Below are 27,862 nucleotides of genomic sequence, written 5' to 3' on the forward strand. Positions count from 1 at the left end.
TGAAACAGACAGGGTGATGAACAAAGCACAGATATAGACCAGAAGGCCATGACAGTGAGAGTGAATCAGTGGGAAATAGTTCAGTCGCATAAGCATAAACATTGAGGGAAAAACAGGCTACATCAATTGGAGTTCAGTTTAAGGGGATTGGCTGGTAATGCTTAAGCTCAATTACAGTAAGGATAAAAAAAAAGATTTTAACCTCATTTAATGGATGAAGGTAGCAGGGCACATTTACAGTAATAATGATTCTCTCTGTCTCTCTTTCTCTCTCTCTCTGAAGCAGACTGCAGGTCATGTTCTCTCAATAAATAGCAGGATGGATTGGTGGTTAAGCTGGCTGTGATAGCCCATTAGTTAGAGCTGAGCACTGGGGCACAGACAGTGCTCCTTTACTTAAAAGGCCACATCTCTGTAGTTAGCCCATGTTGGGAAAAAATATAACCATCATTGTGATGTCACGTCAAAGGTGCATGCTTAACCATATTTAACCAGTTTTAAAAATTACACAATGGAAAAGATTGCACTTAATTATACATTATACAAAGAGAACATCACCAAAAAATGCTAGGTACATGCAAATCAAACACTTGTTCATGAGATCTGCTGTCTGAAAATAGATAAGCTAGTCCAGAAAAAAGGTCTCAGTGTGCAACATATGCACATCAGAAATAATTAAGTAACATTAGAAGCTAGCTAACCTCTTAATTATATGGTAGCTACATTACCATCAACAAAAATGTAAGGTATAAGGTAAGGCTCTGTAATGCTCACATGTTTGAATCATGAGAATCATGTTTATTAAGGTGAAGATCATAAATTTTGTGTATTCAAGTATATTCGAATATGTGCATGAACTAGACACGGCCGTGGACTAAAGCTGCTGTTGTCCCAAGGAGGTATATTTTAACATCATTCACACACACACACACACACACACACACACACACACACACACACACACACGCACACACACACACACACACACACACACACACACACATACACACACACACACACACGCACACACACACACACACACACACACACACACACACACACACACACACCTACACACACACACACATGCAAACAGGCTTCTACAGAGTGCTTTTTTAGATTCCACAAAGATTCGCATCCATCCAGAGAGATTTATCTCCAAGGCAACATGACGCTGCAGGGAACAATCTGCAGCAAGTGACTGACAGAAAGGCTGAAGTTTCCCAGTGGCTCCCCTGTCCTTCACACCATCATATTAGCCAGCTCTCAGGGAAACCCTTGATCATTAAGCAATCAACAAATCAGTTCATTAACAATTAGCACAACATGCTGTTTACGCAGACCCATCATGCTCTATTAACCTCTACTCCAGTCTCAGATTATGCTTTCACAATGTGTCCTAATATGTTCTAAGAGTTTCAAGAAGCAGGGCTAATGTAAAACACAGGGATGCACTCATATGAAATTTCTAGCTCACTAACAATAACCAACAATATGGGCAATGCCAATGACATTTACTATGTATTTCAAAAGAAAACTCACATTGTAATGAACATGAAGTACAGTGAATGCAAGAGAGGCTAAAATTCTTAAAATGGATCATTAATCAATTTCACATAACCGAATCATGGCTGACAAATATTGTTATATATTTTTATAAACATTTATATATTTAGGAGATTCTCTTCTCAAGAAATTTACAATAGTATGAGGATGTAATGTTTGAAGTCTTGCCCATGGACCCTTGTTGGTATAACAAGTTATTGGGTATATAAGCACCCTCTGAATCCCTGTAACAGGATAATTTCAGTCTTGTCACAAGAAATGGCAAATGACCACATCAACATAAAACTGCTCCTGGCTCACTGCATGTGTATCTGTGGGTGTGTATTCTCACTTTTCACTGTAGCAGTCCTGGTGCAGTTATAAAGAATAGCAAGCTCTCCAAACACCTTCCCAGGTCCCATGGTGCACAGCTTCAAGCCTTCTTTTGTCACCTCCACCTTTCCATCTGCAAGAAAATCAAAATGCAGCTCATATAACTTTCATATGATTTATTCATGCTTACACAGTATTTTATCAAGTTCACAAAAATACCTTATATACATCCAACACAAACATATATTAGTAAAATGGTTATAGTGTGCACATCAGTTATTGACCTTTTCTTTTATTACTTAAAAGCAGCAGTGGACAGTAACTAAGTAAATGTAATTCGTTACTGTACTTGTGTATCTGTACTTTACTGAAGTATTTCCACTTTTGGTGATTTTTTACTTTTACTCAACTACATTTCAAAGTCAAATATCTTATTTTTTATTCCAGTATAGAATGCGAAATCTCGCTCCTTTTGTCCTATGTGTGTATATATGCATAACATGCCAAAACGAAAGAAGCGTGAAGCAAAAACATCAATCAGGGTATAGCACACACTTTGTTTTCAGCTTGTTTTGACCTAGTGCAAGCATACGGTTGAATGTCAGTGCAGCAACATAAAATTTGGGAGTGCCTGTCATAAATGATGGAACTATGCTAACTTGGTGTAAATAGACCACAATATAGAAATATGTTTACATATGCAGAAGTGACTGGCATGTTTCCTTTTTCTGAATTTATACAAACACTTTCACTCAGTAAATTTGTTTTTGCTAGTTTATGTTTATGAACAGAGACCTACAGATGCAGTATAGTAAAGGAATACTCATGTGTCATTCTGTGTTTAAAGCAAATTTGTAATCAATTTAAATGTGTAACTAAGTTGCAAATTAATCTTAAACTGAAACTTTGCTTGTTCACAAAAAGTTATTTCAGAGCAAGTCGGTTCTATGTGATGTAAATTGTTTGCCTTCAGTGTTTTGGGCTTATTATAATTTTAATAGACATCAGTGTCAGGCTAATTGACATTCCATTAAAATATTAGTTAATCAAGAGTGACACTAGAGTATTCTACTCACCTAAAATGAGTTAATGAAGCAAGGTAATAGGACATTAGAGTCATAATTAATCTTTTAGTACTTATACTTTTGATAAGTACATTTGAAGGCAAATGCTTTTGTACTTTTACTCAAGTGGAGGTGAAAAAAGAGGACTTATACTTTTACTGTAGTAATATTTTACCTTGCGTATCTCTACTTTAACTCAAATGAATGATTTGAGTAGTTCATCCACCACTGCTTAAAAGTTAACTTCAAATCATCAAACATAAAATGACCCTTAAACACTGAAGAAGTAATATATCTCTTTGCTATGATTAATGTTTCTTACTGTAACATATTTTACAGTTCTTGCCTTATTTTTCTCTATGATGTACTGTGCTCTGGATATCGGTTACCAGTTTTGATTTGAGATATCTGAGGCAACACAGCGCAATGACAAAAGAATATGAGAACCCTACATCATGGAAAAAGCCATATGTTGGGTAGGCCTGAAGAAGCTCACAATGGGTGTGAATAGGCTCACAATGAGGTGATAGTGTGATGGTGGCATGTGATAATGGTTTCATAGATACGAATTTGCTCCTGTGCATGAACAGTGGCAGATGTGTTAGCACATTGCTTCTTCTTAGAGCCAAAACATGTGTGACAACTTTCACACCAAATGCCTTTTTAAATCTTTTGTTGTCAGTCAAAGATTACATCCTGAGCCAGATAAATAAAATCAGCTCTTCATTGCTGTTATTGTCTCAAACACAACAGCTGTTTGATGTCTATGTGAATTTATGTTTTACAGGAAGTAACATAATACAAAGTACGCAATTCAAAATAACCCAAAGCATACCTTGATACAATGACAACATTATGAGATGGATGAGTGAATGTGAAAAGGAAAAAAGGAGTGAGGAATTTTGCTCACTTTCAAATTATGAACAGACTAATTATGACCAAATGACAATCTTGAGCCAGACAATGTCATTGACAAGAAGAACACTCTGAAAATAAAAAGGTGTGAAGGACACCTCTGACTGACTACTAAATGAGGAGACACAGAAATCAAGAGGAAAAAAGTGAACAAGTAAGAGAAAGTCAGAGAGGGAACAGAGAACTGATGACTCTGTTCTTTTGACTAACTATTTAGAAACTATTTAACTATCTAACTATTTAAAAGAATCATTACAACTCTGAGAGAATGATGTCATAAACCTTGGTTAAAAAAGCGGAGGTTAAATGAGGATAAAATAGTTATTTTAGCCAAAACCTAACACGGTCTACATCTGTTCAATAAGACTATTCAGAAAAACTCATTAATAAACATGTACAAGAAGTCTTAACAGTCACTAGGGGTATAACGATACACGTTTTCAGGTTCCAGGCAATTTTCAATTCTGAGACTGAATTGTTGGAACTGTTAGACCAACTGGTTTCTATAAAATTCAAAGACATAAATAAATCATTTACACAATTATCCCAAAATAAAGCAAATCCTGGAAATTAAAAGCAACTTCATAAGCCCTGTCATTTGAGCATGGGGGTGCATAAGCATCTTCCCACTCATCACCCTTTATTTTAATAGGATGCACCTAGATGCCTAGATTTCACTTGTTTCAACAAAAGACCATAAATGAGAGACAATGGACTCCAGATTTACAATGACAGTAACAGCAAATAACATGACGGTGGCATGTTTGCTTGTTCATAAATGAAGATTAACAGTGTATTTTATTGCTTGTGCGATGAGAGACTTGCCACACTTTTGTCTCATTTAACTGTGCTGGTAGCAAAAAACAATGAGGATTCATTCATATTTCTGACAAGTTTATTTTATATTTTCTACTTGCCAAACAAGTTTGGTCACACAGGCAAGTAATCAACAAACTGTGCACATACACTATATTGCCAAAAGTATTTACACACCCAAATCATTGAATTCAGGCATTCGAATCACTTACATGGCCACAGGTGTATAACAATAAGCACCTAGGCATGCAGACTGCTTCTACAAACATTTATAAAAGAATGGGTCGCTCTCAGGAGCTCAGTGAATTCCGGCGTGGTACCGTGATAGGATGCCACCTGTGCAACAAGTCCAGTCGTGAAGTTTCCTCTCTACTAAACAACAATGGTATTATGAAAAAGTGGAAGCAATTGGGAATGACAGAGAGGGGGTCAAATGCTGAGGTGCATAGCACACAGAGGTCACCAACTTTCTGCAGAGTCAATCACTACAGACCTCCAAACTTCATATGAATGAGTTTCCATGACCAAGCAGCTGCATCCAAGCCTTACATCACCAAGCACAATGCAAAGAGTTGAATGCAGTGTTGTAAAGCTCCGTTGCCACTGGACTCTAGAGCAGTGGAGACATGTTCTCTGGAGTGACGAATCATGCTTCTCCGTCTGGCAATACAGTGTACATCCATTCATATGATTACCCAATATATTTAAAATGCATGTTTTGATGTGTTTGGAGCATCATGGCAAGCCTTCTGACTGCTAATGTAGGAGGAGAATATCTGATTGCCATGAACATTTTTTTAAATCAATCAACCAAGCAATCAATCAATCAATCAATCAATCAATCAATCAATCAATCAATCAATCAATCAATCAATCAATCAATCAATCAAGTTTTCTTTACATAGTTATTTTTACATTGGGCACTGTCACAACACAGCTTTACAGAAAATTTGGGTCCAAGTCCCAAACAAACAATCCAGTGTCAACACTGGTGAGGAAAAAATTCCCTAAGAGCAAGATGAAGAAATCTTGAGAGCAATCAAGTCTCAAAATAGGAATCTAGTGTGCTTTAGCAAAACAACAATACAACAACAGCAATATGAACAGAAAATTAAATTTTATATAAAAAATACACAATACAGGATATTGATTGTGGACATAAGTATTTAGATTAACCAGTAATAACTGATGAATACTATGGATACTAGTATCCGAGTAACAAATGAGAAACAGATCTATGAAAACCGTCCACTGTTACCAGTGAAAACCAGTGACTACTGTATGTGGGACTGAAATGCCTGGTACAGAGAGTATCACACACACTTTTGCCTTAAGAAATGCCAATGTAGGTGTTATTATTATAACAGATTTCTCTCACACTTTCAACTGGCACTGTATTTAAAACAGCACCTTTAATGTTTCACAAATCCCCTGTGCATGGAAAGTAGGTTTAGCTTGTGATCCAAATAAATAAAGAGTAATTTGACTAGTTAAGAGTTTAACTGCATGTTTAAACTGATTTCAATGCAAGCAGTTTAAGGTTAATTTTAAGTTTACTAGTTAAAATGTCCAAATGTTTTTTTTTTCTAGCCAAAATGTTATATCTACTAATTACTCATTTTTTACATTACATTAAAATTAAATTCCTCCAGGAAAAAAGGAAGTAAAGGCTAAAATGGTAATTCATTTTTTAGCATGTCAATTTAATGTACAATAGCGTGGAAAAAAAACGATCACATGTGAATATTGACATTATAATGCAATTGAAAATGGCTTTAATTCTTACTAGTGAGAAATGAAATCTTGTAAAATACAATTCCTATAATTAAAAGCTGAAGATGTTTTAAGATGTTCTGATAAAAAAAAAAAAATACTTTGTATCTTGATCAAAAAGAAAATGGTTTGCCCGTGTGCTGGGACTCCTGGAAGTATCTAGATGCCTTTTCTTTGACATTTTCTTTTTCTTTGTTTCATTGTTTTTGTTTCTTTCATTGTGTCAATTTTGGCATCCAAATGTAGCTTCACATGACATTTTGATAGGTATTTTTATTGGCACACACTGGAACGTTAATCACCACAACAGTAACTTTTTACAAATAGGTGTTATTTATTGTGCTGTACATTTCATGTGGCATAGCGCTGTTTTATGAATTTAGCCTGGTGTGGCCTATCAGTGAAAGTTTTCCATTTTGATACACTGTTTCAAAAATATTTTTTTCAGTGCTGTAATGAAAGTGGTACACCTTTAACAGACACACTAAAGTGATGTATTTCAGACACAAACACATGTATACTTGCACACCTACACACATGCACATGAACAAATTGCTCATCTTGTGTTATCTCAGCTGCAATTCTACTAGCAAATATGTCTGATAGTGTCATAGAAAAGGTCAACTGGTCAACTGCAAGATAAGCATATACTGTGACTTCATTTCACTTCACTTCATTTCAGATACAACTGACCATAAAATTCTCATGGTGAGACTTGGTTGGGCTTATTGGAATTTTCCTAAAATAGTTCAGTTCACACCTGCAATGAAGGGACTACTTTGTGGAAATTGAAAAGAAAAATTCTGAGAGAGTGCCAGTGACCAGTGGTGTTCCCCATGGTGCAATTCTTGGGCCACAATTCAATTTATACATGCTGCCTCTTGACCAAATACTACAAGACTACAGGATATCTTACCATAGCTATGTAGATGATACTCAGATCTACTTGGCCCAAAAAATATGGTCCCCTTGACTCACTTTGTATGTGCCTTGGGCACATCACTAACTGGATGGGATAAAACATTTTGTACGACTGAATAAAGATAAAACAGATTATTTTATTTGGGAATAAATTTTAAGAACCCTAAAATCTAAAGAACTAGTATGTAACCCTGGTGTACTAATGACTTGTGTCAAAGCAGGTACTACATCAGCTTTTGTCACCTTAAGAACATGAACAAAGATCAGAGATTTTCTGACTAAAGCAGACCTGGAGAAACTCACCCATGCCTTTATTCATAGCAGGATTGATTACTGTAATGGTCTCTGGATGGGACTCCCAAAAAAAGACATTCAAACAGCTTCCGATGATTGAAAATGCAGCTGCCAGAGTCTTACTGGGAGTAAAAGAAGGGAACACATCACCCCAATCTCAAATCCTGACACTGGCTACCAGTCTTTTACAGAATGGACTTAGATACTGTTACCGGTCTAAATATTACTCAGTGGTGCAGGACCAGGATATTTATTTCACATATGAGATGACTAGAACTCAAATAATTAGGAACTACTCAGTCCTGTCGAGGGGTGAAGGCGAGACATGGAGACGCAGTGTTTAGCTACTATACTGCTCTTAAATGGACACTTTTAAATCCTGGCTTAAAACATGCTTATCTTAACAGGCTTTCAGTGCAGTTGAAAACACTGTTAGCATTTTAGGCCCTTTTCCTATGTAATGGTATTCTTTTTATCCTAATCTAGCTTTTCATTTTTAGTTTGATCTTTTGTCCTACTTAAATTTCTAATTTGATTTTAATGTAATGATTTTCTCTTTTAAATCTATCATTTTAATCATGTTTTAAACATGTTTTTAACTTCTATTCTCATTTACTTTTTTAAACAGCTCTGTATTTTCTTATTTGTAAAGTACTTTGAATGACAACAGTGCATGAACGGTGCTACATAAATAAACTTGCCTTGCCTTGTCTAAAGGAAAAATAAGAACACTACAAATCACCATTATTCCAAATGTTAGTACATTAGTATTTTATATTACACAGAAGAACTTTTTCTATCATTTGTGGATGGTAGTTAATAGCTGAGACCAAGGTTCAAACCTGTTGAACATCTAACCACTATACATGCAAAACGGCAAAAAATATCAAAGGGAGGTCATCAAAGTGAGTATTGTTCTATTAGAGTGGTACTTTCAAGCATGGCAAAAAAATGTGCAGCACAACGTTCACTGTATACCTGAATGTTTGAACAGCTATCAGATATTCAATTTGAATATACATGAGAACAGGACAATCGTGTTATATCCACATTTATGTCAATATATCCAGAATTATTCAACAAAAAAGTTACATGTTTTTTGGAGTTAACTAAAGGAATCTCACCCTTCAAAGCTATTCCTTATAACAAATAACAGCTGTTTCTCAACCTATATTCAAAAAGTTCAAGCTTGTTTGACCATAAGCATCATTCATGAACTCATGTATATATGTACCTGCTAAGAGAAATGCAGACCAGCTGTTAGAAATCATTCTGTGAGGTAAGTACTGTTTTTCAGTACTGTTTGTTTTTTCTCCAAATAAGGTCTGCATACTAGATAGCAGAAAGTCAAATTCAGTCTTCAGATCTAACACTCAGTTGTTTTCAATCTCAACTCATGTTGTCCCACAGCTCTTGTCCTCCACCAGAGCAGGAAGTCATAATGTATAAGCAGCATGACCTCTGCCCCCTCTTTCAGTCATACACAGGAAGTTATGACCCTTGGAGTCAGGGAACAAAATATCTTGCTCTGGAGTCTTTCGTATATTCCCTATCATACAGTTAAGTGCTGCTTGAGAATTAAACTTTTGTTTTTAAGAGGCCTATTCATGACTTCTAGATGGATCTGAATGATCAACAAGAACTGTTTTATCCTTTTTCCAAGGATAAAACAGGAGCAGGAATACAATAGTGTTCAATAAAACCGTGTTTTAGCTTCTTAGGAGTGCAGTGTCTTTCCAGGAAACTTGCAATCAATAGTTAATTTTAAAAAACCCTGTTTTAAAAAAATTACATGTGAAAAAAAAAAAACACAATTCAATATTAACCATCCAAATGGAGTTTTCTCAAGCTCAGTCTTGCAAACATATTGTTCTCATTTCATCTGAGCTGATTACTTTGGTTGAGTGACTAGCCAAAAAAAGCAAAGAAACTGAATATTAATTCCAAGACAGCACTGTCAATAATTGTCCCTGTTTGTCTCACTGTGGTCATTACACAAGACTGCTGAAAAGCAATTTGAGCATTACTTAAATTTCTATGAAGGTCAAACCACTAAAAGCAAAACTACTTATTAATGACTGAAAGCAAGGAAAGGAGAGTGTGATAATGAACACAGGCTCTAAATACCCTCAAAAATAACTACAGTACTTTAAATATGATGTCATTTCGGTCTTAGTGAATCACACAAAAAAATATGCTATTCACAAAAAAACAAAACTGACAGTAGAAAGATCATCTTTGATGTTTATTTTCCAGACTACACAGAGTTGAACTCCCCAAAGACAACACAAGCAAGCTTCCAGAGTGTGCAGCTAACGTCTGCAGAAAAGAACAATTTGGAGCCTCTGTGGAAAAGCTCAGCATGTGTTTGCATTTCACAACTGCATTCAGAGCTAACACTGTCTCATCTCTCGGCCTGTAGTCTGCCTCTGTCTCCCTCTCTGCCATAGTAACTGGGCAGATTTGGATGGCAGTAGTTTTAATGGCTAAAGGGATCCACTGAAACTCTGCATTTGATTCACAGGCCATCATCTCATACTGTAGCTGACATTATCTGAAGTCATTAGCAGAGCCTTTATTTATTCAGATTGGACCTAATTAGAATGGCAGCATTAGCACAGATTAATATGACATTTCAAGCACATTAATAGGACAGCATTTCCTGTCTGGGCTCTCTTATAGTAAGGCCATGCCAATTATCAGAGCTGAAATATTTCCTACCGTGCAATCCTTGTCATGCCCTTCCTTCTGTAGTGTACAACTCTGTATGCACTGCATTGGATTAACCTGAGACTTATTTAGAGAACAAAATACCCACCAGAACTAGCAATCAAAAGTCTGAAGCTGAATCTGGTGTGTAAATATCAGGCTAGTGGGTACTGGGCTTTTCAAATAACTAACTAACTAACTGACTGAGTAACTAACTATGTACTTAAATACATTGTTTACATAGTGTTATATGGTGTTTTTCAGCAGACTGCTTGCTGAAGCAGAACTTTTTGAGCATAACGACCTGTTAACAAGTGAACTAGCACAGAAACAGTGAGGGCTTTTAATCAACATATTTTAGTGCACAATTATTGTTATTCTGTCTAGATGATTGGACAGGTAAACATGCACACAGTACATAAACAGAAGCTTTCAAAAACGTCTGTATGCCTTGGCCACAGAATGAATCTACGGTGTATTTTCCTATCCGCTGCTAATGCTTAATAATTCAGACCAGTAGAGAAAAACATTTTTCTTTCTTAGTGACAATCCCCAGATTCTTTTTTCCCTCTCTTTCCAGTCTCTCTTCATTTTTCTCCATCTCCTTTTCAATCTCTTGTAGGCCTACTTGTCCACTTTTTCTCTAAACCCTGGTTGGGTATACAATTTGCAGTGTTTCCCATGTGATGTGTCTTGTGCTGCAGCCTAATTCCACTAAATAAAACTGACTTAAATTGTGTGTCCTTCTAGACTTCAACCAAATTTATCTGTCTTTCAAATATATTAATGCCATTCTCTCGGCACCTGTCTTTTTCTCTCTGAGCAACAAAATGTCATTTCACTCTCTCTCTCTCTTTCTAATTGGCTTGTTTTAAACTTCTGACAAATTAGGGAAGTGTCCAATTCATATCAGACAGGCGGCAAAAAACCCTGAGGCACAAACCAAGCAAATCCTTTAAATCCAACTAAGCATGCTTACTTTTCTACTAGACCACAAAGAGAAGGAACAAGGAATGCTCTCACCCTTAGAATCATCAACTTGTGCTTCTTCCATCTACTCTCCCAGATAAAATTCACCTGCCTTCTTATAGACGAGTACAAACACAATCCACTGAGGCAGAGTGGAGAGAAATCATTCGCCAGTATAGCGATTCCATACTTGATTTTAGAATACATCAAAGTCATTCAAAGATTTCATAATTTGAGTTTGGAAAGTAGATGGTGAAGCAGTATTGATCTATGGGAAAACAGTTTGTGTCTTTTTTTCCAATTTCTCAGGTCAGCAGAGAACTCACACACTCTGATTGGATCCATTAAAAAGTCATGTTGCTGTCGCAATCATACAGATGAGAATCGATTGCCTGGGGCTGCACAGAAAGCTTCAAGCATGAGTATGGTGTATCTGAGTGTAACTTATAAATAAAGTGTCTATCTATCTACTTCCCACAATAATAAATCTAAAGAAATACACAAAACTATATCGCAAATCATCATCTGTGTATTTGTTTTGTATATAAATAAACAGTCAATTTATCCCTGTCACTCACCTTCCATGACATAGACAAGGGAGCCAACATCACCCTCTTTAATGATGCAGCTGTCCTTGCCATACTCCACAGGGTACATGCAGTCCACGATCTCCTGGATCTGAGATAGCTCCAGGTTCTTCATGAAGTCATTGTCCAAGATTGCCTCTTTGATCAACTCCTTGGACCTGTGTGGAAAGAAATTAAAATGAGGCAACGTAGACCAAGTCTTTCAGTCAAGCTTTACAAATCAAGTTTGTCACTCAACTCATCTTTGGTCATACTGTGCCTTTGGCACAAGCCAATAAAAATGAAGCCAAGGCAAAGAGACAGACACACAGAAAACAAATGAAATGTGAATAAAATTTAAAGGGGAGAAGAACTTCAAACACATATCAGAAATCCTCAGGACATAGAGAACATGTGGACTGGTACAAATTTCCATCACCTTTAAAATGAAAAAAATCCACACACATAGAGACACCTTTTTTTTCACAGTACAGTCATCAACACAAGCCTACAAGACATGTAAAAAAACAGATCTCAGATAATGAATATGCAATGTAACCTTTCAATTCAGGAAACCGCAACAGACATATTCTTCCTTTAATATGTGATCATCAGAGATGTGATTTTCTTTATTTTGGATTGCATATCACCTCACAGCAAAATAGCTACCCTTTAAAACCCTCTTCTGCACGACTTTCACATCACATTAAGCTGTGAAGACTGGTGTGGATGGAAGATTAGACATGAAAATGATGATTAGATAAGAAAAATAATACAAGAAAACAGACTAAAATAAAAAATAAAAAGCATTGTTTGCAAAGTACATACAAAAACTGGATAAACCCAACACAGAACTATGTTTGCTAAAATGAAGGCTGTAGATACTCCAAATTCCTTCCCACAAAATTACACTATTCACATGCAGACATAAAAAATATATAATTTATATGCTTTAGTTCATTTACCAAACCTCTAGTAATCACTGGTAGAAGTGATATTAGCAGCAATAAGATGCTAGTCACAATATTGCAGCATAACATGAAGGAAAAACACATGAAGGAAAAAAGCATTTAATAGATCATGTGCCCTGTGTTTACATAGTATTGAATACAGCTAACACATATACACTCCTCTCTGCAAGAAGTCAGAATTATGCAGCACTGACTGAATTCCATTTCTGCTGTCAGATGATTTCTGTAAGTTCTTGTCAATGTGACATCATTTTTCACAAAGTCTCATTTATGACTCAATAAAACAAGGTCGGACAGTCCTGGACATCAGCCAGACGTCAGATTTAGCTGCTGAAACACACACAAACTCTCCCATTCACCGCATACTGTTTACATTCCATGGGCGTGCTTCGCCATGAAGACAAACAGTGCCTTTTCAAGGACTTACATTCTTCCTTTTGGTGGTTCTTCCACTCAGAACCACCATGTAGACAGTTGTACAGTTAGTTCAACTGTGGTCATACAGGGTGCATCAACTCTACACTGTGCTTCAAATTGAAATACGTAAAGAACAATATGATACGATATGGAATACATATAATTTCTGATAACAAATAAGTAATAATATATTGAACTAATATTATTGTACTAACTATTGAACTGATTAAGTAGTTTAATACAGCAGTGTTTCAAAATTCAGTTTTCAATGATGCACACAATACAATGACACATAAAAAACTGTATTTACATGCTTGCATTATTTTTGTGTTCTCCTTTGTAAATTCTGTTTCTGTTATTGATCACTATTGAGAACTACTTCTTTTATTCTATTCCTATTCATTTCTTTTGTCCTGGTGCGCAGTAAAATGTGTACTTATGTGTATGAATATAATATGACATCATATTGTTAATGTCATATTGTTAGCATATAACATCATATTGTTTTGCATGGTATGTCCATTCTTGCAAGTCCTGATTTGCATGTATGAAGAACTTCCAGCTTTGATAGCCAAGTGAAGAGGCTTAGGGCCTATATCAGTAGACAGTTTTATTTCACAGGACCAATTGTAGCTTTGCGTACTTGCAGCACAAATTTAAACTCTTAGTTTAAAGGCTTTGAAGCTGTAGTGTTAGTGGTATAGCTTTGGGAGCAGGCTGCTCAGAAGGCATAGTCAAGGAGGCTAGCAGATTTATACCCAAAGGAGGAGCACAGTACTGGCCTCATTTATAACAAATGAGCCCTGGAGCTTCCAGTGGTCTGCCCTCCTTAATATGTTCTACACTTCTCTCTGTGTTTGACTTGTGGTTTTTACTTCTTTCCTTTAGTAAGAAAAGATTCATGTCCTACAGGTCTACAGGACCAAGAATACTTCCCTTAAAAGGACAAAAAATGAGCGTCAAAGAGAGAAGAAACGGAGACAGTGACAAGTGAAAGAAAATGACTGAGAAAAGAAAAAGCTACAAAGTCTTTAAACAGAGCACAAGAGAAGACATTAGAGATGTTCAGGATGGTTATTTTAGACAAGGCCATCTTACTACACCCTGAACACAGGAGATGAGCAAGACAGTTTTAAGAAAAATGGCCTTTATTGATCAAAGCCATGGAAAAAGGAATATAGATAAGACCGGTTTAATGACGTGTGAACAACTTAATCTAATTCATTAACTTTGTACAATGTGAATTCAAAAAACCTTAAGTGCATGAAATTAAGCGACATCCTACCAGTACATAATTTACATGTCATTTACATGAAGCATGCCCCAATTAATTCAGATATTGCTGGAGGAAGAAAGCATCCAGCAACTTGTATGCCAAAGGCTGTGCTCACAGGCAAAGCATGAGGTTGAGCAGTGAAAGCACCAAACCAAACTTTATAAGGTATAAATTACAACGACCATAAAGAATAAAACATGAAATGAACAAAATGTCTTCATTTTTTAAGGTAGAATGGTTGTGGAGTGTGTAATATGATCATTTTCCTACAACAAAATATTTAAACACTGTATCACTGTACAACAACCCCAATTCCAATGAAGTTGGGCCTTTGTGTAAAACATAAATAAAACACAATACGATGATTTTCAAATCCTTTTCAACCTATATTCAATTGAATACACTACAAAGACATTTAATGTTCAAACGGATAAACTTCATTGTTTTTTGCAAATATTCACTCATTTTGAATTTGATGCCTGCAACACGTTCCAAAGAAGTTGGGAAAGGGGCAACAAAAGAATGGGAAAGTTGAGGAATGCTCAAAAAACACTTGTTTGGAACATTCAACAGGTGAACAGGTTAATTGGACATAGGTGAGTGTCATGATTAGGTATAAAGGGAGCATCCCTGAAAGGCTCAGTTTTTCACAAGCAAGGATGGGGCGAGGTTCACCACTTTGTGAACAACTGCATGAGCAAATAGTCCAACAGTTTAAGAACAACGTTTCTCAACGTGCAATTGCAAGGAATTTAGGGATTCCAATTTAGGAACCAACATTGAATGCCCATGACCTTCGATCCCTGAGGCGGCACTGCATTAAAATCCGACATCATTCTGTAACGGATATTACCACATGGGCTCAGGAACACTTCAGAAAACCACTGTCAGTGAACACAGTTTGTCGCTCCATCTACAAGTGCAAGTTAAAACTCTGCCATGCAAAGCGAAAGTCATATATCAACAACACCCGGAAACGCCAGAGAACCCCGAGCTCATCTGAGATACTGACGTAAAGTGGAAAAGTGTCCTGTGGTCTGACGAGTCCACATTTCAAATTGTTTTTGGAAATCATGGACGTCGTGTCCTCCAGGCCAAAGAGGAAAAGGACTGTCCGGATTGTTCAAAAGCCAGCATCTCTGATGGTGTGGGGGTGTGTTAGTGCCCATGGCATAGGTAACTTGCACATCTGTGAAGACACCATTAATGCTGAAAGGTACATGCAGGTTTTGGAGCAACATATCCTGCCATCCAAGCAACGTCTTTTTCAGGGACGTCCCTGCTTATTTCAGCAAGACAATGCCAAGCCACATTCTGCACGTGTTACAACAGCGTGGCTTCATAATAAAAGAGTGCGGGTACTAGACTGGTCTCCCATTGAAAATGTGTGGCACATTATGAAGCGCAAAATACGACAGCGGAGACCCCGGACTGTTGAGCAGCTGAAGTTACCCATTTGAACATTAAATATCTTGTCTTTGTAGTGTATTCAATTGAATATAGGTTGAAAAGGATTTGCAAATCATCGTATTCTGTTTTTATTTATGTTTTACACAACGTCCCAACTTAATTGGAATTGGGGTTGTAGATGTGTTTTGGATTTTTACATTTTTTGGTGGTGTGTGTAATATAAAACAAAAACAGTGTAATATGTCTTTAAATATAACAGTTAAAGAATACTTGCAGCAATTGTTTATACCAGTATTCTAATAAAATGTGTACATACACTTTTGCACTTAATTGCCATGTTTACAAATGATTAAAATGATTATTAATGTATGTTTTTATTCTTATTATTGGCATTATTCATGATATTGATAAGTTTTGGTTAGTTAACAGCAAATCAAGCACTGTTTCAGATATTACTATTATATTATTCACTATTATAGTTAAATTTACCCACACTCCTACCAGACGTGAATTTAATCATAAAAATATTAAAGATGCAAGTGATGAATATCATAACCCTTGGTGAAATTTGTGTGTACTCATTTTACCTCCTGAATTGACCACACACAACTTTGTTAAATAAGGGCCATTGTGCTAGTACGATATATATCATAACACTGCAATCTTAATTATTCCGCATTCAGTTTCTTCGTATAATGAAAAAGCATTGTTAGGAGCTATGTGATCACAACTGGTAACAAAGTCTAAATACTAAAGCAAAAATACTTACCTGTCAAAAGGAGCACTAAGCAAGGTACTCAAATTATATTTCATAAGCAGATATCATGGAGCGAATGTATCTCATTATTTTTCCACCTGTGGCAGGGATAAATTGGCATACCCAGCCAGACAAAAACATCTGTCTTAAGAAAGCCCCATTTTAAAACATAACTGCTCTACTCTGTGAAAATAAATGAGACTGCAGAAACAATTCTCAATTAGTATGGCTGGAAAAAACAGGAACATAATTGAAAACATTTTAGAACTGGGCTATATGGAGGATTTTTATTGATCCATCTGTATTACAGATGCATGCCCACAGTAGTCACGCTGGTCTCGTTCCAAATCCATCAGCAAGCAAGTGCTAGCTTTTTTTTAGGTGCTGATCAGTGTAAGAGAAATATATTTTATTCCAGGTTCTGTGTGATATGAATTCTGCAGACATGATATGAGCAAAGCCTCAGATAGGGGCAGAATCATACTGATAACCTTTTTGCATGAGTGCATCTGCTGCATTTTGTCTACTCCAGCTTGTTCACAAACCTCAGAGACACTATATATTGTATTTCATAAAAATGCCTTAGAGTGTCTTAATGTTATATATCGTCTACCGTACGTTGCTATGTACAATTTATGCTAATACCTTTAGCTTTTCGTCAATGGTCAGTTTCTGACTATAGCAGTAAGCCTATCAGTAACAGTGACTTGTGTAAAGATCCCAGAAACAACACTGTGACTGATACACTTTTACCAGTATTACACACAATACTACACCACTAACAGGTTGCTATCACTGCATTGTTGAGAACAGTCTGCCAATCAAATCACATCTGGTCAACAGCATCCCATGGTCAGAAACTGACCAAAGTTGAAGGGGGTAAAGTGTGGCTGACAAATTTTGCATGAACAGATGGACAAGACCTATGTGTACACCTAGCCTATATGGTAGGTGGATCTCACATAGTGTTCAGTGAATGTAAGTAGACCTTTGTAATAACACTGATGGTGAGTATTTGACTGAAGATTTTATCCAAACTCAAAATTACAAAGAGCTGCAAAAACATTAAAACTCAATTAATCAAATTTCTATTCAACTGCCATCATTAGGATAATGCTTACTATAGCATAAAATGTGCTTAATGTAACATGTTAAAATCTGTTTACTGTAAGCAAAGAGATCACATAAAGGACAAAAACAGTACAGAATTTGTTGATTAACATAAGAATTACTCAGATAGAGAAGTCCTTCTTGATCTCTTCTATATCAATCATCTGATGGCCAAGCAGAGAGAGCATACCTCCCCAAAACCAAACAGGGGGAAAGCACACTAGATTAATGCTTCCCCCTGTAAAGCACAGACAGGTACAACAAAGACAAATGTCTGTTTCTGCAACAAATAACAAAGACCACACACATTCTTCCTAAGATAAACTAACTGGGCTTTCATTGAAGGATTAGAAACATCCTTATCCTTTCTATCATAGACCCAATCTAGTCCACTGTCACCTGCTACTAAAGCTAACCTTTATTTCACTCTCTTTTGCAATGACTCTCAATTGCAATATTCTGAATATGTCTGTGTAAATTACAAGAAAAAAGACAGGAAAATTATTCGGGTATTTCACTGAATTGTGCATGCTTAACTCATGTCAAGTATCAGGATTAACCCATTAGGCTAGCTAGTTAAATGTGGCAGGGCAGGACTACACAGAACAGATCACTGATCAGCACCATGCAAATATCAAAAAGACAAAACTTCTACTGTCAGCTATACTTGGATGCAAATTAAATTAGAGAGGTCAATTTTGCACAGAAATGCCTTTGTCAACAGTTTTCAAACCCCATCACAACCCCAATGATTTTGATGATAACAGGTTTGTAACACATAAGTATGGCTGTGAATGAAATCCAAATTAAGCCAACTTCAAATGTGATGATAACCAATTTGTGTGCCATGTAGGAGAACCTGGTAACCTGCATACGTCACTGAAATGATACACAGCATCAATTTCCATGCCACTGCTTTGATAAGCAAATGATCTGTCCGTTAAACAAAGCAGGCTTGGTTTATTCAAACCTTCTGGCAACCAGGAACAGACAAGCTGCATTTCTTAACAGAACTGCACTTACATGTGCACTTATATGTGTGTGTGTGTGTGTATTTAGCATAATAATATAATAATAAAAAATAACTAAATTAATTATATACTGGCAGTGCTTTTCTATATCATATAAAATGTGTTTTCTATGCCAGTTTAGATGCCAACTCTGACACTCTGGAGCAGTTGCACATGAGAATATGGTCACTATACCAAATGCCAAGTCTTGGCTAGACAGGATGCCCCCCCCCCCCCCCCCGGATTGTGTAGTGGAATAGTGGAACCGTGCTTTCTGGAGTGATCAGGTGGAATGAGTTGCGGTGTGATTTGTGATTCAGAACTACTCATCCAACTTTTGTATCAGACATCACTAATGCTCTCGTGGCTTGATGCATCGATACCTCACTGCATTGTTGTTTTGAGTTTGTGTTCAGGCTGCCTTAGAATTCTTTACTGACATTTGAGCACTAAGTTAGCAGAATAAGAACACAGGAGTGGCCAAAACAGTAGAAGTATAATATCATGGTACTGACACTTTCACAATATGCAATATACAATTCATACAATATACAATCAAATTGAACTCAAGCTTCATTATATATTGTGATAAGCTGGAACTGGCATAAAAAACCCAGGGGCGCATTTAAAAACTGCTATCCCAAACTGAGCAAAATGATTCCAACGTTTCATACTGACGACATCCATGATATGCTGAATAAAGGATGTTGTGACATAATTTATCATAATGATTAAATACCGTTATATATAATATTAAGGGAACCCTGACACTAACTTTTTAAGTTAAAACCTCTATTTTTTATTATCTTTTTTTTGCAGTGCAGCAGTTTCCCAGAATCTAGTGTATAGCCACCCAAGAAGAGTAGAGGCTAGAGCAGAGAGGGTGTGGCAAAGTCTCAATTAATACAACCGTTTTTAGAAGAAAGGTTGGATAAGTAGACGTGTATAAACTTTCAGAGAAATATTTTGGACATCTCCCATAAATAACTCCACACTGTAACTGCAGTACCCACCTGTGTGAACGAACTGCCTAAAGACTCGCCTCTAGCCCTCTGCATGAGAATGGAGGCTTCACTGTCGATGCACTGCTGCTGTTAAATACGCTGTTTAGGGTTAGTTACTCTTACTGAGTTCTCAGTTCACTGGCTGAGTTCACTCATGATTCAATAAAGTGGTGCCCTCAATGATTTACTGAAGAGAGGATGAACTGAATTCACTACACTTCAGCCATGGTGTGTACCCTTTGGTAGCTGGTCGTAAACCCCTACAAACACAGAACGTGAGCTTCTTGACCAAAACCTACTTCGCGCTCTTGGGGCAGAAGGGCAGAGTAACGTGGCTGAGCTCCTGGATGTCGAAGGCGGTTGGCTCAGCGGAGATAGCCTGCCTCTTGGTGCGCTGCTGCTCCTGCAGTTCAGTGTGTTTCTGGACCTGCTGTGTGGCCGGGCGGATCACCGAGCGGTACTTGTCCAGCTCATTTTGGAGTTTCTGAATGAGCTCGTCCTTTTGGTCCAGTTCAAGCTCCAGTTCGTCGATGAGCGCGTCTCTTTGCCTCAGCTCCTCGATCTTCTCCTGTAAGGCGTACTGCAGGTCCCGCAGAGTCCCCATAGCTCACCCGCTCTCGCCACGACTCGCCTAACTTTCCCACAGCTAACGCCACTCCAGTATTCCTTGCTTACTCTGACAGGAAAACCACACTTATTCCTCAGAAAAACTGGCAAACGACGGAATAATCGGAAGGTTTCATCATCCGAGGGCGTCCTGTAGCCGCCCTGTGCCGTTGCTGGTGACGTATCGGGCGCTCCGCTCGGACTCCGCGTGCAGGAGAATGTAGAGATTCCCGCTCTTTCTCGCGTGCGTCAGAGCGCGCAGGATTCCCACCGAGCGAGACGCGCCGAAGGCTGAACAGTTTCAGGCGTTCTCTCTGCGCGTACTGACGCTGGCATACTGAGCGCCTTGCAACCGCAACGATTACACTAAATTAAAAGCGTTACTCATAATGAGAAAAACAACCAATAACGGAATGTGTTAGTTTATTTTTTCTCAGCTGATTGTCAAAAATGAAATATTCAACATGTTCGACCGTACAGACAAACCACGAGACATGAGGATAATCACGGGTTGACAAGTCGAGTCATGTGTGGCATTTTCCACATATTTTCACGTGTAGCTTAGTAGTGTAAAATCTGTCGTGATCACTTGTAATTCACATTAGTGAGTTCACTTGCCAACATGTGTTTTCTAGGCACCGTAACTGAGCTTTGTGTGGTTATCAGTCTGACTACATTGACCTGAGCCACAAGTTTCAACGGGTTTCCAAAAGGCATTCGAAGTAAAGAGCATCTCCGGATTTTAAAGGGATGAAACTGAAATTATGGAATGGGATCGGTATTTTTAAGATGGTACAAAATGTATTCATTTAAATTAAATCAGTTTCCAGGTGGGCTGGGGGAGATCCTGTTTAGGGATCTGGGGATATTGGAATAGTGAAATATTGATGTGTAGTGTCTCAAGAAGTAAAGCCAAATGGCGCCCTCTGGTGTTTGAACTCATTGGGCTTAAGTACGACTACAGGAGCAGTGTTTTTTTTTGGTTTTAAAGCACATCGTCGATGTCCTAACAGAAATTCTCTAAAACAGCAACTTTACCGGATATTTAATGTAAGTTAATGTAAAGAAATTTAATTCTAAGTATTTTGGAGCATTTCTACTGGTCCACTCATCAAGTTTCTGTTAAAACAGAAAAAAATTGAGAAATTTTTTTATGTCTTTACAAATACCAACATAGATTGCTCCAGTGATTCTCAGTCCTGGTCCTGGTCATCTCATGTGTTTTCATTGCTGTAACATATCTGACTCGTGGCAGGTCTAAATTAAATCCTGCAGTGCTGAAGTAGGGAAACCTGTCCTCCTCTGGGGACCTAAAAATGCAACCATGATTAAATTCCCTAAAATGGCCAGAATTTGGCTTTGCTTTCATGTTAACAATTGCTTTCTACAATCTGCCCTGTGCAGCCTTTCCGCTACTAGTGTCCTCTTTTTAAGAACAAAAAAAAATTCAACGTTTTCTGAAAACACAAAAACATACAGAGCATAATTCCCCAGGAGTAAGACTGAGAATTGCTATATTATTTATTCAAACCAACAAACCAAGTAAGAACTGTCTCTAATCTGTACAGTAAGTGATATGATGTAATATTTTCCCTTTCATCATGCCTCATGCCCTGCTAGAGGTAAAGAGTAGCCTATTGAAATGCTTTCAGGGATTCTGTTTGATTTTCTCCTTTTTCTCCCCAAGCATCTATTTCAATAGGAATAAAAAAAATTACTTTTTCCCACATGAATGTACATCTACAGTTCTATTCAGCATATATGGGTTTCCAAGTCCCATAATAAACCTGAGCCTTAGCAATGTGTTTAATGATGATACTACTGCCTTTGCAGTTTAATCTAAAATAAAGTTTAATGCACGTCCGAGAAACCAGGCCTAAGAGTTATGTGGCTGTTACTGTAGGTCTGGGTTTATGACTGTTCGCTAGGTGGTGGTCCATGGTAGTTGTTATGTAACTGCTGTTTAGTTTAGTTTTTATACAGGTATACGCAGAGCTTCAGGGAGTATTAGCAGTAAAGTTGCTATGTGTTTGAAAACTATGACTCTTATCTGAGGCTTCACGTTGAAAGCTATAAAAAAAACTTTTCATGGCAGAGAACATCCAGACTCAAGCACTCTTTTTAGACCCTGTTTTCATACCTGTCCCTAATACCCTTATTTGGGGGAAGAGATCAGACTTTAAAAAAAGAAAACAACTTCTAAAACTAGCCAAATGTGACTGGTTTCGTATGGACTCTTTTAGCCAAATCCTCAAATGTGTATTTAGAAGATTACTTTGCTTCTCTTGTCTTCTCCTTCTCTCTCTCTCTCTCTCTCTCTCTCTCTCTCTGCCCTTGAAAGGACCTCTCTCTGAGACAGGCTTTAAATTTCACCTCTATAAACTCTTCCTGCATGGCTCTTCCTCTATGGATCGATGGTAAGGGGATCTGCTGTAACACGATGAGCACTGCTGTTCTCTGGTGCCACAGGCTAACAGCCGGCATTCTGTCTCTGACCCCTGAATCACTGACAAGTGGACAAGCATCAACATCTCCATTAGCGAGGCCTTTGTCGGATAGCACCTTGGGTTGTCTGAGTTCTCGCTGGGAATGAATGATGGTTGGATGGAGTTTCTCTTTTCCTTGTTGCTAAGCAACTATCAGCCAGTTGCTTCATCTATGTGGTTATGTGAAACAGTTAAGCCCTTAATGTTCTCCTCTGAGCGTGTTGAAGTGCTCAGCAATTCTGTATGGCCTATAGCTCAAAAGGACGAGGTGAAATGCATCAAATGAGCCAAAAATATCGTTTGCAGCTGTGACTCAGGTGACAGGGCATTTTTTCTCAATCCCATTCCCATAAACTATACTGTGTATTTTTTGTGCTTCCCCTGCTTTATCACATATGGCTCAGCTCCTGAAAGGGTGACAGATTGTTAGTGTGTTAAACCAGGGAAATCACCAGAGTGCAGAATATAGCGTTCCTAGCACTGGAATTAAGAACAACCAACGGCTTTTAAAATATAAAAACTGCACACAGCAAAAATGGACATCCACAGCAACCATCTCTAGGCTAGATAGGAATGTGACATAAAATGCTTCTTGTTTATGGGTCACAATAGTACTTATGTAATTTATACAGAATACTTCTAATTTTGAAATGATGGCCCAGATCATATATTTAGGTTAGGTTTAGGCTTTAGGTCTGAGTTTCCATTAGGCTACTAGCAGCATTTATCCATCAAACTTTTTGGTATTACTTAATTAATTGACTAATTTCTTAATTAAATGTAAAGTAGACTGATAGGGCTACAGCCAATATCTCTCCACACATCATTAGCACCTGTACTGTGTTTTAATACAACTCAGGTTGTAATGTGCTTTTTTCCTCACCCCATATTTGTAACGAGCATGTTGTTGTTGCTGCTTTTATATAGAGGTTGAGTTACATTTCACTTATTTGAAATGTAAACAAATTGGACAATAAAGTATTCTATTCTATTCTATTGAAAACAATGGGTTATTTTAAGGACATGTTCACTACACTTACTATATTTATCATCACCCTTTCCTCCACTTTTTTAGCACGTTCACAGCTGTATTTCAAACATCCATTGGTGTTTGAACAATAGTTGGTTGGTCTTGTCAAGTTTAGAACTGTTTTTAAAAAAAAGCAGCTATTTTGGGCCATACATTGAAGCAAACAAAGGGCATGACTGGATCTTTCATATGGGTGACAATGTGCAGGGGCACTAAAATGTTGCCAGAAGCCAAAAACAATAAAATAAAAATATTTAAATTGTTGGTTTCCATAAAATCTGTTGCTTCAAATCTATTTACACACCTTGCAGATCAGTATCTGTATAATACATCGCTCAGACTGTTAGACACTGGCGACTAGACACTTTGTGTAAAACACTGATTTTAATTATTGTTTCTGGCAATGTATTTGATGTGCCCTGTATACCTTAGTGGCATCACAGAGAGCCAGTGCCCTCTAGTTACCATACTTGGCTGACTCTGACAAATTGTTAGCCAAGGAGCTAATGTTAGTTCTGTTGCTTTGAGCAGCATGAACAGGACAACTCTCCAGCACGCTTCTACAATGTCTTACAGTCTATGAATAAGTGGGGTGTGTGTGTGTGTGTGTGTGTGTGTTTGTGTGTGTGTGTGTGTGTGTGTGTGTGTGTGTGTGTGTGTGTGTGTGTGTGTGTGTGTGTGTGTGTGTGTGTGATATTGAGATGCACATTTCATGAAGATGACACCAGGGACAGTGTCTCTTAATCCAAACCTCATGAAAGGGTTTGTTTCAAAACACATTATAGATCACTTTCAAGAATGTTCTATTCTCATGATACATGTTGTTAGGTGTGGTGGTATTTTGGAATAACGTTCTGCAAGTATTCCTGGACAGTACCATATTAAGGATGATTCAGCATTTCATCCTCACCCAATATTACAGGTGTATGTGAACTTTGATTGGCCTTTGGGTGACCATAAGGTATTTATGTTCCATGCTCTGGAGCCTGAATTAGACATTCAGGCTGAGTGTGAACAGCTGAAAGACTTATTTTCCTATCTGTTTTCTCTGATTTTGTTGTGGGGGAGTCCCATGGGATTCCCCAGCTCTCCCTATGTATCAACTGGGTTACAAATGAGGCCAAAGAAAGTAAAGTAGACAGGAAACGAAGTCTGCTAGTGAGTGTAACATCTGAGGTACCAACAACCCGAGTGACAAACTGCTGGTTGGAGTGATCAGAGCCAGTAATATGTGGGGCTGCTGCCATCTTGTGGTGGACTCTGTATCATTGGCCAGAATTGGGGCTCGCACTCAGGGCCCTGCAGGAGGTCTCTGGAGCATTAAATAACCATTATGTCACCGTTTCTCAGGGAGAAAGGCCTTTGCCTGTGTAGCTCTGCAATGTAAGTACTACAAATTCAAGACTTTCTTCACTTTCACAAATATGCTACCTACTCTGCTAGGCCTCTTAAGTGGGGGCAGACCTAGTATAGTGAAGAAGAAGTGTGTAGTTTCCGAAGTGGCCTGTAGTCAAAAACTAGACTCTCAGAAATAAAACCTAATTTGGATGAAGTTGCAGCTGTGAGGAGCATTAGCATTGTGACAATAACTGAAGAGTAGCAGAGAGAGCAGTTTACCACTTATGAAACCACACATCACAGGCACTTTCCTTCACAACAGCAGCGTCAGCTGAACACTCAGAAACACTGTAAAACCTTACTTTTTTCATTAAAAGGGTGAGCATAAAAAGTTCAATCGCACAAGCTCAGACCATCCCGCGTGCTAAGGAGAGTCAGGGGCGTATAGGGGCGGAGGCGTGGCGACATATGGTCCACCGCAGCACTTTCTAATGGCGTATTAAATATCCTCAGACAGGCTCTAAACCCTAAAAGCCGATAATGTACGAAACTTCCTGTGCTGGCCGCCCGCTGGGAGCGCGCTGATGGAGTGGATCAATCCCGAACTCTCTCTCTCCCTCTCTCTCTCTCTCTCCTTCTTCCTCTGACCATAACCATGAGCTCCTCCTCCCGCCCGCATCCCCATCCATCTCTTCAACACGGAGCACGAGCTGTCAGCGATCGAGCTTCAGATCTTATAGTGCTGTTTGGAGTTTCCAGACACTAAACTTACTTCAGCTGTTATGTCATCATATCCTACAGGACAGTGTGTGTAGGTCATATGGGTCAGTATCACACAAGCTAACATGGGGCCTTAATGATAAAAACACTCCTTAATTAAATTTCAGACTAATCATTATGAGTATAATTTGATTGGACCACCTACGGGCCTTGCCTCAGTTAGAAGGACCTTACGACCACATTTCACTGCCTAAGCTTCAAAAATTGTAATGAACAGTACCTCACATGAACTATCCGATGACCCATAATATCTCACTCTAGTCTACGGAACGATTTTTAAAAGTGCCAAACATGCAGGATTTCAGTCACAGTCATTTAACAGTCATAAATTAGTGCTCCATACAAGAGTTACAATAAAGATAAACTAACCTAACCTAATCTACCTTAAACTGATCCTAAATTCTGATAGACTGACTTCCAATGACAATACACCGACCTCCCACAGTGAAAAACCTATTGGTAGAAAACCTAATGGTTTTGGTTTCTAAAAGGCATTAGCCTAATTGTTTTCAATAGAGATCACTAGATTCCTGTAGAACACCTTTAGGTCCCATTAGGAAACCATCAAATGGGTTTAGAATCAGCAACTGGTCACATGTTAAACCATTAGGATCCTTGATATTGTGATGTCAACCCATTAAAAAAGCCAAAACACATTACACAACTATCAGAAACGCTTAATGGTTTCAATGGGGATTTTCAGCAGGGAACTGACCGCAATGATAATAAACTGATCACCAATCATAACAAAACTGGCTTCCAACGCTAATAAACTGACCCGAATGATTATAAACTGGCCTCCAATGATGATAAACTGACCTCCAACGATGATAAAACTGACCCCAATGATGACAAAACTGACCTCCCGTGAAGATAAACTGACCTCCAACGTTGATAAACTGACCTCTCAGGATAAACCTCCACTCTAAGACAGGAGTCCTCCGTGGTAAAGATGAACAGCTCCTCACCTGTCTGACTTGTGATGTTTGCGAAACGTTTGTTTGGCCACGTCCCGGGGCGTTGAGGGCTCAGCGGAAATGCCCTGCGCGCGCCGTGTCCGCGGGCCCAGTACGGGCGCGCTCGGCAGCACCGACTGGCACTTGTGCAGCTTGCGCTTGAGCTCGTGCAGCTCGTCCTCGCGCTCCGCCAGGCGCCGCTCCAAGTCCCGTATCCTCTCCTCCTTCAGCAGCAGCAGCTTGGCGAAGTCTTCATCCAGCTCGCTCATGCTCGAGCCGCGCCGAACAAACTTTACCGCCCGGGATAAAATCCGCGCGTCACCACCCACCGTCACGCTGGAGAGGGTCGACAAAGGAGGGTTTTTTGTTTGGAATGCAGGTTCGGATCGCAGCTGTGGTGTGTTAATTGCACGTGTTTAGGCTCGACTCGTCAGGAGAGAGAGAGAGAGAGAGAGGGCGGAGGAGCCTCCCAAGAGCTGGAGATGAGCTCTCTCTCATCCAGAGAGCACTTCCAGCTCCTCTTTCCGCCCCGTCACTGCCAGCCTGCTGCACGGACACGGACAGAGAAGTGTGTGTGTGTGCGTGTGTGTGTGTGTGTGTGTATGTCTGTGTGTGTATATGTGTATGTGCGTGTGTGTGTGTGTGTGTGTGGGGGGGGGGGGGGGGGGGTGGGTCACTGCTGCTCCTCTGACCACCCACTCATCCCTGAAAAACATCCGCGTCCGCTGAAGATCCCACTCCAGATCCTCACGACTAACAAAATTCAGCACTCGCGTGTCACGTGATCAGGTGGATGACGTAGTTGA

The 27,862-nt window shown here is 38.5% G+C and overlaps 1 protein-coding gene across 2 annotated transcripts in view; it reads right to left on the reverse strand.

Moving 5' to 3' along the window:
* Window positions 1–27,605, reverse strand: part of prkg1a (protein kinase cGMP-dependent 1a) — a 66,796-nt gene extending 39,191 nt beyond the window's left edge. The window contains exons 1-3 of one of the 2 annotated variants that reach the window (XM_017724411.2): window positions 27,069–27,605; window positions 11,918–12,084; window positions 1,898–2,011 (exon numbers count right to left, since the gene is read on the reverse strand). In XM_017724411.2, the coding sequence (XP_017579900.1) occupies window positions 1,898–2,011; window positions 11,918–12,084; window positions 27,069–27,325 (538 nt within the window). In that variant the 5' untranslated portion in view covers window positions 27,326–27,605. Of the gene's footprint in view, window positions 1–1,897; window positions 2,012–11,917; window positions 12,085–20,159; window positions 20,663–27,068 lie in introns of those variants that run through there. The other variant, XM_017724402.2, reaches the window with a different exon arrangement.
* Window positions 27,606–27,862: the final 257 nt, after the last annotated feature.

This window comes from Pygocentrus nattereri, chromosome 5, assembly GCF_015220715.1.
Source record: "Pygocentrus nattereri isolate fPygNat1 chromosome 5, fPygNat1.pri, whole genome shotgun sequence".
Lineage (NCBI taxonomy): Eukaryota > Metazoa > Chordata > Actinopteri > Characiformes > Serrasalmidae > Pygocentrus > Pygocentrus nattereri.